Genomic DNA, 14,127 nt, shown 5'->3' on the forward strand with positions numbered 1-14,127 from the left:
GTTTTAGTTCATTTCATAAGGAAACATTCATTTAAATTACGAAAAAAAATCGACATAAGAGCTAATTCCTGGAACAAATTAAGCTCGTATCTCGAGTTACCACTGTATAAGTAAGAAAGGTGCAGCATAGATCTACAAAAGCAAGATGATGCATTAAAGCTAATCATCTAATAAAATCAACCACTATAGGATTACTTTTTTAAACCTCCTGCAAGTTCACATTTTAGCCTCCATTTTTAAGCAATCGAATTTATCCAAATCAGTTTTCTATTAGCATTTGATCCCTTTCAAATGAATATGCGTATTTTCTTTCTCAGAATAGAGTATTTGAATTGAATTTACGACTCTACGCGTACTTAGTTGATTAGTGCTGGCCTCCGCACACCTCCACTCAACAACAGTGATTAATTGCCTCGTCAAATGAAAGCAGTGGGGCACAAATTTACTTGTCAGAAAATCATTTACATTCCTTAAACTTCTATTTGAAGGCAAGTCATTTATATGCATCACATTTTCTACACCCTGGTTTTGAACTCTGACCACGGCGCTATGGGCGACTTTGTAGAATTATGCGCCTCCAGAAAGCCTCTATCGCAATCATGTGTCATGCTATAAAGTGACAAAAGTCCCTTCAAGTTCCCTGTACTGACAGCCAAAGGATGTAATGAGGTCAGAATGGCGCTCGTCTCGTTTCAGTTGGGAGCGTTCTATCAAACTCTGGCGGGAATAGAAAATGGCAAGGAGCAGCTGCCACACACACACACACACACACACCTATATACACAAACAACTACATAAAACGACTAGCGCGTATGTATACGCACACATCCTGGCCTCCCAAGTGGCCCCACCTCTCACACTTTCATTTATTTTTCAACACCACCGAGGAAAATGACCGTGCTGTGCTTCTGGAATCAAAGCACCCTATTGGATGCTGCGGGGCGGAAAACCCATAACACCTTTTGTACATTGCATACGATGGTTTTGCTATGGATTGTTTATTGACACCCCCAAAAAATGCATATACTGGAAGGCATTTTCATTCCCTTTTTTCTTGAGGTTGATTTTAATGAATTATGTTAGCATAGTCCAGCCGTAAAGAAGCAGCTGAGTGACTTTGGCATTATTGGACCTATTGGGCAGCAGAAAACATGCACTTTTTGACCACATAATTCACTTGATTGGGTTGATTCATTCAAATTAGAGGTGATCACAATGATGGAATGAGTTATCGGTGCTCGGACGTTTGGTCACCGGTCAAATGGTGACAGAGTTTACTGTTGAAACCAGCTCTCAAAATTATATTCATGAGAGAGAGTTTAATATCTAAGAAAGAGAGAGTTTAATATCTAAGAACTGTTTAATATCTAAGAACTGTTTAATATCTAAGAACTGTTTAATATCTAAGAACTGTTTAATATCTAAGAACTGTTTAATATCTAAGTACTGTTTAATATCTAAGTATTGTTGAAATAAGTAGATATTTAGATATTAAACTCTCTCTGACTAATATTATTTTGAGAGCTGGTTTCAACAGTACTTAGATATTAAACAGTACTTAAATATTAAACAGTACTTAGATATTAAACTCTCTCATGAATATAATTTTGAGAGCTGGTTTCAACAGTACTTAGATATGAAACAGTACTTCGATATGAAACAGTATTTAGATACGAAACAGTACTTAGATATGAAACAGTACTTAGATATGAAACAGTACTTAGATATGAAACAGTACTTAGATATGAAACCGTACTTAGGTATTAAACAGTATTTAGATATTAAACAGTATTCAGATATTAAACTCTCTCTCACTAATATAATTTTGGGAGCTGGTTTCAACAGTAAACTTTCTGTCACCAAAACAATGAAAAAAATGAAAGAAAGCTAATAGACAATTTGGAATTATTTAATAAGTATTGATGAACAAAATATAATATATGATTCAGATATTTCTTAAGCCAACAGAGAAGGCCTTGAAGGTCCTGATGGCCCGCCACTAGTTCCATCTAACGAACCCACCTCTCAGATCCCCTCACTGCATCCCGTGGACCACCAGACCTTCTTGACATTTCATTAACACGCAACTACGCACACAGAACCCCCCCTTCTCGACATTATTATCCAGTCACCATCGTCCTAATGCAGTCCCTTTAATCCGATCAACCAATCGAACATCTTTGTACACACACCCGTGTCACATGACTACCCACCCAGTCGTGGTCCGTATCGTCATTTGGCACTAATGTCATTCCAGTGAGTGATTTTCCCCCCCTCGCCTCTCGCTTTAATACGATTTGGGTAGTTTCATCTCCAGCCTGTGGAAGTCTAGCAATACACTCCTGGTGGGCTTCGCTAATCAGTTTCCAGCATTTCTGAGGGAGACAATGATCCCGGTGTTAGCACTGGCTAATGACAAACTAACGCAATCAACTAGGCCTCCTGAGGCCCGGGGCCCAATTTAAGCCCCACCCCTCGAGACCTCCTCATCCACTTTCCCTACATTACTATGGAGCCTAATGGCCCCCTTATTAAGAAGACGGATGGAACCAGACTAGGAAGAGTTTCTTTGACTACTTGGGTTACGTGTTCGTCGGATACATGTTGCAGACGTGCTACTTTGTTTTTCCATCCTTGGCTAATTGCCTCAAATAGCAATCAATCTTTTCGTAATCAGGGTTAATGGGATAGCAAACACACCATATCTATATGTACACACCATATGGGCTGGTTAGCTCCTGTAAGACCGGTGATAGACTTTATAGAAGAAAGTTTGTCTTCTGTACTTATGTTGCCAAAGTACTGCGATATTCTTGAAGTTAAGCAGTCTGACCTCTACTTACGAATGCCTCTATGTACGAAGGGTTCAGGTTTGAAAATGTTTTATAATCAAATGAGATACGAAAAAGATTACCGTATTTTCACGACTATAAGGCGCACTTAAAAGTCTTACATTTTCTCCAAAATAGACAGTGCGCCTTATATATGGAAAAAATATCATTCATTGAGGGTGCGCCTTATAATGCAGTGCGCCTTATAGTCGTGAAAATACGGTAGTTACGAAATCCCCCCAAAAATAAATGCATTTATCCATTATTTTATTTGTAATTGCACTTATTAAGCGATTAAAAGCTACAAATGCAACGTGGCACATATTTAAACACACAAACACAGGTCGTACGTAAAAGGTAGAACAGGCTATATACCCGCCATCTGGAAAATAGGCTTTATTTATTGAACTTACTTGAACTTGGCATTCACTTGATCAGCTGCTTTATGGTAGTTCTCTGTGGTCGTCTTGTAGAACTCGGCGCTCTGGAGGGACAAAACAAAAACAGCTTAATGACCAAATGACTCTTGGTGTCATTGTGCATTGAGCAAAACAGCGAAAGGTTGCTTTTCAGAGTGCAAAAAAAACAATAGCCTGATCAAGACCCTTGAGCAAAGTGATATCCAATGTTCCCTCTAAGCTGCACACTACTCTTCTCTGCACAGCAGCAATCATACGGCGCGCAGTAAATAAAATCCAAACTTTTTTTTTTACCCCTTTCCCCATAATGGCGCCGTTTACGGGGCAGCCAGTGACAGTAGCTCTGTCCACTCTTATGTTTTTTTGTGTTTTACAGCATATTTTTTATGAAAAATTAGAGGGAACATTGACATGCATCTGCTCATGGCATCTGTGATACTGGTGTGCCCATAGCAAGCAATGATGCTATCGCTCACACTGTTACTCTGTCAAATGTACTTAAATATTAAACAATACTTGGATATTAAACTTTCTCTCTTACATATTAAACTCTCTCTCTTACATATTAAACTCTCTCGCTTAGACATTAAACTCTCTCTCTCTCTCCCTCTTAGATATTAAACTCTGGCTTAAACAGTAAACTCTGTGTCACCATTTGACCAGCGACCAAAAGACCGGGGACCAAAAGGGACCAAAAGACCGGCGACCAAACGTCCGATCGCCCCTGCTTATGGAAGGTGTGATACTGGTGTGCCCATAGCGGGCAATGATGATGTCACTCACACTGGTACTCAGTGCACTAAGGGAGGTTGTCTTTCTGCCCAGACCAACGAAAAATTAGAGGGAACATTGGTGATATCTAGTGGCAGTCATGCAAGGTCAAAGGTTCACTAGTCAACAGGAAAGTGACCCGGGCCGGTCTGTCGTAAATGATGTCGTCACACAGCCACTCCATCCAAATGACTTCTTCAAACATGGCCATATAACCTCAGTGCAACAACATTTATACTACTCAAGGAAGGTCTCCATCCCTTGACCTGGCTGCCTGTTGTGACCATTTATGATGGAGCAATAGGGAGGCACTAAAATGCAATGGACACTTTGATGGAGTAGGTAAAGAAAAGAAAAAAGGAGAGATGTTTTACACAAAATGGCCAAAAAAGCCATCCTTTGAACACGTACTGAACTCCATAATGAATACAAGGAACAGTATATATGAACCAGTAGTCGGTTGGATGAATTTTATCTATCTCCGCTCTCTCTTTTTGTAAAAGAAGACATTTGTCATCATTTGAAGAAGATCAATAAGAATAGGCTTGACTGCTAAAAAAGAAAAAAAAAAAGATCAATATTCATGTTGGAGATGACAATTGTGAAAAATGCTCTGACACACATGGGACACCCGTACCTACTAATTCAAAAAGATGAGCCTCATTTGGTGACATGGCTATGTAAATTACATTTCATGTAACCTTTCTATGTGCTTGAGATGCAAGAATTGAACCAGGCCATTGTTTTCCATTAAGTCAAATGAATGATCGCTTGTTCATTTATTAGTCGCAACTCAATTGATAATTGATTCATGGTTACATTTCAGTCAATTGCCTTTTGTGGCTATATTTCAGGCCCATAGGTAGACCTGTCTTAAAGATTTAAAGCAATGTGTTGATACCACCACAGCTATTGGATATGGATAAGAAATTTAAATTTGATGCTTGCCCGTTTTGGATTTGACAAATGAAAACTAAGGAAAGTAAGAAAAAACTAAATTGTAAGATCAGGCTTTGGTCTCTGTGCCCTTTTTGGCCTTGAACAGAGAGCTTTTCATTTTATCCAAAGAAGCTGTGCGAGACATGGGGAAAAAAAGGGATAGAGAGGGAAGCTGCAAAAATGAAATCGGATTCTTGGAGCAATCCCGAAAGTGGAATAAAAAACATTCTCTGGTGTGAAAAAGGTGAAAAATGGTATGGGAAAAGATCAAGAGTACTACGTTTGAAGAACTAGTGAGCACCGTTACCGGACGTTTTGTCGCCGGACTTTTGGTCAGCGGTCTTTTGGTGACAGAGTTTACTGTTTAAACCAGCTCTCAAAATTATATTCGTGAGAGAGAGTTTAATATCTAAGAAAGAGTTTAATATCTAAGAAATAGAGATTGATATCTAAGAGAGAGAGTTTAATATCTAAGAGAGAGTTTAATATCTAGGTACTGTTTAATATCTAGGTACTGTTTAATATCTAAGTACTGTTTAATATCTAAGTACTGTTTAATATCTAAGTACTGTTTAATATCTAAGTACTGTTTAATATTTAAGTACTGTTTAATATCCAAGTACTGTTTATTATCTAAGTACTGTTTAATAACTAAGCGCTGTTTAATAACTAAGCGCTGTTTAAAATCAATGTACTGTTTAATATCTAAGTACTGTTTAATATCTCAGTACTGTTTAATATCTAAGTACTGTTTAATATCTAAGTAGTGTTTAATATCCAAGTACTGTTTATTATCTAAGTACTGTTTAATAACTAAGCACTGTTTGAAATCTATGTACTGTTTAATATCTAAGTACTGTTTAATATCTAAGCACTGTTGAAACCAGCTCTCAAAATTATATTCATGAGAGTTTAATACCTAAATATCCAGTGTTTTCAATAGTACTGATGTTAAACAGTACTTAGATATTAAACTCTCTCTCATGAATATAATTTTGAGAGCTGGTTTCAACATTAAACTCTGTCACCATTTGACTGGCGACCAAAAGTCCGAGCACCGTGATCACACACTGATACACAAAAAAAGTGCAATTAGTGTCTCAAATTGTTCTACCACTGAATAATGATCCATTTGTGAGACAACGGTCATTTTGTTTAATTGAAAAAAACTATTCAGGTGTCCACAAATGGCCCATTTATAAAAAGTTTGAAAAAAAGTGTTTACTTGGGAAATACTTTTGAGTGAAAAGTAGCATGTCGAGCAATTGCTTCCGTACAAATGTCAACATTCTGTTAAAATTGGCATTTATTTCCCCGCAGAAATACGGAACCTCAAGCCGTGTTTACCCTGCAAACAAATGAACTGCAATCCACTTTGAAGAAAATGAAATGAAATTCTGTTTTGGCATGTCAGAAGACAAATTAAGTTGATCTTGCTAATGTACCACAGAAAGCTGGAAAAAAAACCAAATTAATTGGAACGAAGGAAGATAGATTTTTAATGAATGGGAACAAACAACTGCAGGTGTTAATAGCTTTCTTGGTGCTTATTTGTAGTTAAGCAGGAGTTACAGTGAATAGGAAAAAAGTGAATTTAAGTTAACAAAAAACCTTTAATAGGCGAACTATAAGGAACTTCTAGTTAAGTGTTAGGACCTACCGTATGCATGCATGTACATCTATGTGTATGTATATATGTGCTTATATATGTATGTATATAAATATATAAATATATTTCAGCAACATGCTTATTTATTTATATATTTATTCATGTATTTATTTATTAACTGACTTATTACCTATCTATTTATGTCTAAAATGTCTTTTTCTGTGTCTGTATTCTCACCCTCTTGCTACTGTGACAACAAAATTTCCCGAATACGGGATGAATCAAGTTATACAATCCAATCCAATCCAAGATGATCCATCGTCGTTATATGACTGATGCAATCGACGTAGCCACGCGCGGGAAACCAAAAACAAAACAAATTCCATGAATACACCGGCTTTGAAACCAAGCTAGAAAAGATGAGAAAAAGCTGGCAGAAAAGAAAGCATTTGCACACTGCGAGGAGGGAAAATGCTGTGTGAGAGATAGATTGGTGGACGGCGTAACCGGTCTTTTGGTTGCCGGTCGAATGTTGACAGAAAGTTTACTGTTGAAACCAGCTCTCAAAATTATATTCATGAGAGAGAGTTTAATATCTAAGTACTGTTTAATATCTAAGTACTGTTGAAACCAGCTCTCAAAATTATATTCATGAGAGAAAGTTGAATATCTGAATATCTACTGTTGATTCATGAGAGAGAGTTTAATATCTAAGTACTGTTTAATATCTAAGTACTGTTGAAAACAGTACATATTTAGATACTAAACTCTCTCTCATGGATGTAATTTTGAGAGCTGGTTTCAAGAGTACTTAGATATTAAACAGTACTTCGATATTAAACAGTGGTTAGATTTTAAACTCTCTCATGAATACAATTTTGAGAGCTGGTTTCAACTGTATTTAGATATTAAACAGTACTTGGATATTAAACGGTACTTAGATATTAAACAGTACTTGGATATTAAACAGTACTTAGATATTAAACAGTAATTAGATAATAAACTCTTCCTTTTAGATATTAAACTCTCTCTTATGAAAATAATTGTGAGAGCTGGTTTCAACAGTAAACTCTCCGTCACCATTTTACCGGCAACCAAAAGACCGGCGACCAAAAAAACGGCGACCAAACATCAAAGCACAGACGCCACGGACAGACGTGGCCAAAAAGTGGCAAAACGCAAGCCGCTTGATTGTTAAATATGAGATGGTTTTACAGCGGGCAGGTATTGAGTGAAGATGTAATAAATATATAGATATTGTTTTCAGAGGCTATTTACTGGCTGTGGGCCCAATGAGAGGTAGCGGCGAAGGCAACGGCGGAGGAGGCTCAGCTGCCTGCGAGCGCGCTGATGGCCTGTCACGGGAAGCCGCACTGATGGATGACCATGTTGGATTGAAACAGACGTGCAATATATATCAGCCTTATATTCTCTCTCTCTCTGGCTCAGTTCCACTGTGCTCTTCTTCTGCTACTTTTCCAACAAAGTGAAATATGTCGAGAGTAGCCCGAGGTAAAAGGACAGAGGGCAAAGTATGGCAAGGGGAGATACTATGGAAAAAAGTTGCAAAATCACAGAAACAAAACCGGACATTTGAGAGATGCACGGAGAGGAACTTTTCCCCAAACTTATCAGGATTCTGTCAGATTATTCTTTGCTTCCAGCCTCGCTCTGGCATGTGAAGGGAATGTGTTGACAAATTGATGAACGTGTTATTGAACAATGGCCGTGGCGCCGCTTCCTTTTTCGCAAATAGATTCAAAAACTGCTTCTTTCTAAACGCTGCTTTTCAATCATCTTTTTTGTTCATCAAAAGGATAAAACCAATAAAGTGCTTCAAGGTCAATGTCTCAAGACAGTCGCTTTTTTGGGCTCTTTCGGGATAATAAAACTTTTCATTTATCTTTCCGTCCCCCAACGTTGATTTTTCACGTTTTTGCCACTTAGGAGATAACGCTGTGAAATGGCGAAATGATGCTAAATCTTCATTCAAAATGCTACTGTTTAATATCTAAGATGGAGAGTTTCATATCTAAGAGAGAAAGTTTAATATCTAAGAGAGGAAGTTTAATATCTAAGAGAGAAAGTTTAATATCTAAGAGAGAGTTTAATATCTAAGAGAGAAAGTTTAATATCTAAGAGAGAGTTTAATATCTAAGTACTGTTTAATATCTAAGTACTGATTAACATCTAAGTACTGTTTAATATCTAAGTACTGATTAACATCTAAGTACTGTTTAATATCTAAGTACTTTTTAACATCTAAGTACTGTTTTAAAATCTAAGTACTGTTTAATATCAAAGTACTGTTTAATATCTAAGTAATATTTAAGTAAATATATAGTGTTTTCAATAGTACTTAGATACTAATAATATAAAAAATAACTTTTCATTTATCTTTTCGTCCCATAACATTGATATTTCACGTTTTTGCCACTTACGAGATAACGCTGTGAAATGGCGAAATGATGCTAAATCTTCATTCTAAAGGCCACTGTTTAATATCTAAGGAGAGTTTAATATCAAAGAGAGAAAGTTTAATATCTAAGAGAGAAAGTTTAACATCTAAGAGAGAAAGTTTAACATCTAAGAGAGAGTTTAAAATCTAAGAGAGAAAGTTTAATATCTAAGTACTGTTTAATATCCAAGTACTGTTTAATATCTAAGTACTGTTTTACATCTAAGTACTGTTTAATATCTAAGTACTGTTTAATATCTAAGTACTGTTTTATATCTAAGTACTGTTTAATATCTAAGTACTGTTTTATATCTAAGTACTGTTTAACATCCAAGTACTGATTACTATTTAAGTACTGTTTATTATCTAAGTACTGTTTATTATCTAAATACTGTTTAATATCTAAGTATTGTTTAATATCTAAGTACTGTTTAATATGTAAGTACTGTTTAAAATCTAAGTACTGTTTAAAATCTAAGTACTGTTTAATATTTAAGTAAACATCTAGTGTTTTCAATAGTACTTAGATATTAATAATATAAAAAATAAAACTTTTCATTCATCTTTTCGTCCCCCAACATTAATTTTTCACGTTTTTGCCACTTACGAGATAACGCTGTGAAAAAGCGAAATGATGCTAAATCTTCATTCAAAATGTTACTGTATCTGGCCATGCAATAATTTTCACCTTTTCCCATTGAAGGTGACATTTGATCATATCAAGGCGGCACTTTATTGTGCGATTTGAAAGCAGAACAAATATGTGCTCCTTTCAATCTTGACCCACCACCTTGACTTGTAGGTACTGCATCATTTTAGCGGCCCGGCGTGGAGCTGCTATTTGCGCAACACGATAGAAGTACTATGTACCCATTGGTGCAGGATTTTCTTTGGTGCAAATGTGGTTGGAGGGGTGGGGGGTTAGTGTGTCATTTTCTGCAGATAGGAGAAAAACAATAGGGGAACTATGACACTTCACCCTTTGTCCTTGAAGGAGATATGAGGAGAGGGAATAGCAAATAAGAAAGCTTGAAAGGTCGGACCTGTATTTCCAGTCAAAGTGGAAAAAGAGGCGCAAATGCAGTATAAACAGTTTGTCCAAATTAGGTGAATAAAATGTGGACAGTACAGACGCTCCCCTACTTACGAACATTCAACTTACGAGCATTCAACTTACGAGCATTCAACTTACGAACAACGGTACATATGAACATGTCTGCAAATTAAGTTTATGTCGAAAAATGTTGGTAAGTTCGATTTTGTATTGTGCGCCTTTTTCTGAGTTGTGCTTCTTTCTGCCGCTAATACCGACGCCTGGCGCTGTGAGAGCTCAGTTCACCCAGCATCTACCTTTCTCTGTAGTGCGGAAGTGCGTGACGTATCTCCAGTGCGCAAATAACCTTTTTTATTTCTATCATTAACTATCTGGTGCATCCATTATTCAATATGGTTGGTGAAAAGCAAAAGGCTGAAAAGTGAGGGCGGTGCAAGGAAGAGGCAAACCATCTAGTTTGAAACCAAAGTGGCAATAATAAAGAAGTTGATGCACGTGGGAAAGTGGTGAGTGTTGCACGGGAATACAACTTGAATCGTTCCATCGTCAGTACCATTTATAAACACACAGATGGAGAAGCAGGAACCAAATATTGGACGTTGCACAAAGGTTGCAAATCAATTGAATGATGCCATGCAGTGCTACTGCATCATTTATGATGAAAAAAAGAAAACTGTTCAATCGTCATTAGATAGCTTCTTTTGGCCAGTTTCTAGTAAATCTCTAATGTATGTATACAATACTGCATGTATTCTCTCCATTTTATTCAATGTTTTTTTTCAGTAAATACTAATACTGTTACTTATACAAGCCTTAAACATACAAATGCACTTATATACAACTTCAATTTACGTATATAGGCCTTAAACATAAATTATAATAAAAAAATATATAGTATTGAATCAACTTACGAACAAATTCAACTTATGAACAATCGCTCGGAACGTAACTCGTTGGTAAGTAGGGGAGCGTCTATATTTTCAAAACACTGAAGGTAACAGTCCAATCATCTATCGTTCACATTTGCAAATGATGTCTCTCTTTAATTATAGCATCTATTCTAGCAATGGTTGTAAAACGTTTATGAGTCCTCGAGCTAAAGACATTATTATTCTAACCTGCCAATATACTTATATAGGCCTTAAACTTAAATTATAATACAAAATCTAGCACTGAATCAACTTCAATTTGAACAATTTCAACTTATGAACAAGCGCTCGGAACCTAACTCGTTCGTAAGTAGGGGAGCGTCTGTTTAATTAAATGTTTTGAGCCTTTGCTATGACTGGACGAAGGTTGATCCCTCCCATTCCCAGTGCGGTCTTTTCCAGTTTAATATTGATGGCAAAAACTCACTTTTTCCTCTAGCCGAGCCACCTGCTCCCTGTAGAAGGCATCCTGCTTGTTTAGGTCGGCCTCTTTAGCCTCCAGCTGTTTAGCCTGCACACAAGACACCAGAATTTGATCAGCCAAGCGTTGCAAAAGCATACTCACTCGATTTACGATTAATAAACGCATGTGTGCTTGAGACTGAAGGATCATGACATTGCATTTTTTTTTTGACAGAAAACAGTACATTGAGATAAACCTTGACAAGATATAGTACACTCTGCTTGGATAAATTCATTGTGAATTCTATCATTTATGGCCTATGCTATTATAGGGAGAAAAAGAACATTGAATTTTATACACTCAAAAGAGTAAATATTTGGAATTAAAGGGGGGGTTGCTCATTTGAATCTGAATAGACGTTCTTAACAATAGTAAAAAAAATTGGAACTAAGAGTAACATGCAATAATTTGACACAGCCGATTGATGTTGGATACACCTATTGTGTGCATTTGTAATAATATTGTAACTCTCAAAAATATGACATGAAAAGTTTAGATCAGGGGTGGGCAAACTTTTTGACTTTAAAAATTTGACAGATGGGCCGGGTCAGCACAGGATATGATACATATAAAAAAGTGCATCAGTTAACAGTACATATGAAACATAAACAGAAAAAAAGGACTAAAGTATTAACATACTCATCACTCATCATTCAAGTAAAAAGTATAAAGTACAAAGTCAAGTAAAAATTTATGTATTAAGAAATATTGAAATGTTATTAGAAAAAAGATAGAGGGGCTGTAAAACACAAAAAAACAAATAAGAGTGGACACAGCTACTGACACTGGCTTCCGCGTGACAGCGCCATCTTGGGGGAAAAAAACATTATTTGGACAACGTCGGTGGGCCGGATTAAAAAGCCTAGCAGGCCGGAAGTGGCCCGCGGGCCGTAGTTTGCCCATGTCTGGTTTAAATTATGAACTAAATACCACAAACTATTCATTTAGCACATTCAGTGAGGCCACTGAAACAGAGGGCCTCAGTTGGAAAACAACATATGTCTTTGAAACAAAAGTGCAAAGAGAAATCCACGGATGTGTTGTGAAAAGAAAAGAAAAACACACTCACCTGAAGTTCAATCTCCTGATTATGAAGCAGAGAGAAAAAATGGAAAAAAGAAGAATACAAATGTTGAATCCTTCCTTTAACCATGAACTTTATCAACACGATTTATGGTGAGATTTACAATGGACACTCGAGCCTCTCACATCTTCAACATAGCCCTTTTCTCCCAAACTATACCTATTGTGCTATATATAAGCTATACTCCTCTTCAAGTGTACGCATTAATGTCATCTACCTAGACACTGCGGAGGACTGCACTGGAGGATAACAGCAATGCAAATGAGGCCTTGAAGCTAGAGCTTTTGTTTGAAGGAGACAGAGATAATGACGGAAGTACACCTAATGAAAAAAAAATGCATTAGCCCATCCAATTTCACCGCGCAGCGATAAGCATCTGTGTTCAAATACTCCATTGGCAAGCGCGTAGAGGTGCATGCGTTATGAGTCCCACCATGTCACAGCCATCGGGCAGGAAATAAACCATGCAGACACCGTAGGACGATTGTGATGGCTCAAAACATTAGTTGACTTTGTGTTCCTATTGTTAGCAGGATCATTCAAGTTGATTGACTGACTAGCCCAGGGTTGGGCAAACTTTTGGGCCCGAGATCCATATTGACTTAAAAAATTTGGACAGATGGGCCGGGTCAGCACAAAATACGATACATATAAAAAAGTAAATCCGTTAACAGTACATATGAAACAAACAGAGAAAAAATGAACATACTCATTACTCATCATTAAAGTGAAGAGTACAAAGTAAAGTAAAAAGAAATGTATTAAGAAATATTAAAATGTCATTTAAAAAAGATAGGGGCTGTAAAATACGAAAAACAAGGGCTGAAAATCTTTAACTGGAATTATAGAACAGTAATACCTTGACATACGAGTTCCCTTAGGAATTTGAGATGTGAGTAAAAATCCTAGCAAATATTTGCCTTGAGATACGAGACAAATTTTGAAATACGAGCATACCAGACAGGCTGAGACGTGACAGGCTGCTTATAGTTTCAGCGGACAGTGTTTCTCACCGTGACTGGACATTTGGTCGCTGGTCTTTTGTTCACCGGTCAAATGTACTTGGATATTAAACAGTACTTAGATATTAAACAGTACTTAGATATTAAACAGTACTTAGATATTAAACAGTACTTAGATATTAAACAGTACTGAGATATTGAACAGTACTTAGATATTGAACAGTACATAGATATTGAACAGTACATAGATATTAAACAGTACTTAGATATTGAACAGTACTTAGATATTGAACTGTACTTAGATATCGAACAGTACTTAGATATTGAACAGTACTTAGATATTGAACAGTACTTAGATATTGAACAGTACTTAGATATTAAACAGTACTTAGATATTGAACAGTACTTAGATATTGAACAGTACTTAGATATTGAACAGTACTTAGATATTAAACAGTACTTAGATATTAAACAGTACTTAGATATTAAATAGTCCTTAGATATTAAACAGTACTTAGATATTAAACACTCTCTCTTAGATATTAAACTCTCTCTCATTAATATCATTTTGAGAGCAGGTTTCAACAGGAAACTCTTTGACGAAATTT

General features: G+C 36.5%; 1 protein-coding gene across 6 annotated transcripts in view; it reads right to left on the reverse strand.

Annotated features, from left to right (window-relative positions):
• Positions 1-14,127, reverse strand: part of chchd3a (coiled-coil-helix-coiled-coil-helix domain containing 3a) — a 63,047-nt gene that overhangs the window by 17,268 nt on the left and 31,652 nt on the right. For 5 of the 6 annotated variants that reach the window (XM_077710055.1, XM_077710054.1, XM_077710052.1 and 2 more), the window contains 3 exons: positions 12,543-12,557; positions 11,438-11,521; positions 3,245-3,315 (listed from right to left, as the gene is read on the reverse strand). In XM_077710055.1, the coding sequence (XP_077566181.1) occupies positions 3,245-3,315; positions 11,438-11,521; positions 12,543-12,557 (170 nt within the window). The remainder of the gene's footprint in view (positions 1-3,244; positions 3,316-11,437; positions 11,522-12,542; positions 12,558-14,127) is intronic. The other variant, XM_077710051.1, reaches the window with a different exon arrangement.

The sequence above is a fragment of the Stigmatopora nigra genome, chromosome 23, assembly GCF_051989575.1.
Source record: "Stigmatopora nigra isolate UIUO_SnigA chromosome 23, RoL_Snig_1.1, whole genome shotgun sequence".
Taxonomy (NCBI): Eukaryota; Metazoa; Chordata; class Actinopteri; order Syngnathiformes; family Syngnathidae; genus Stigmatopora; species Stigmatopora nigra.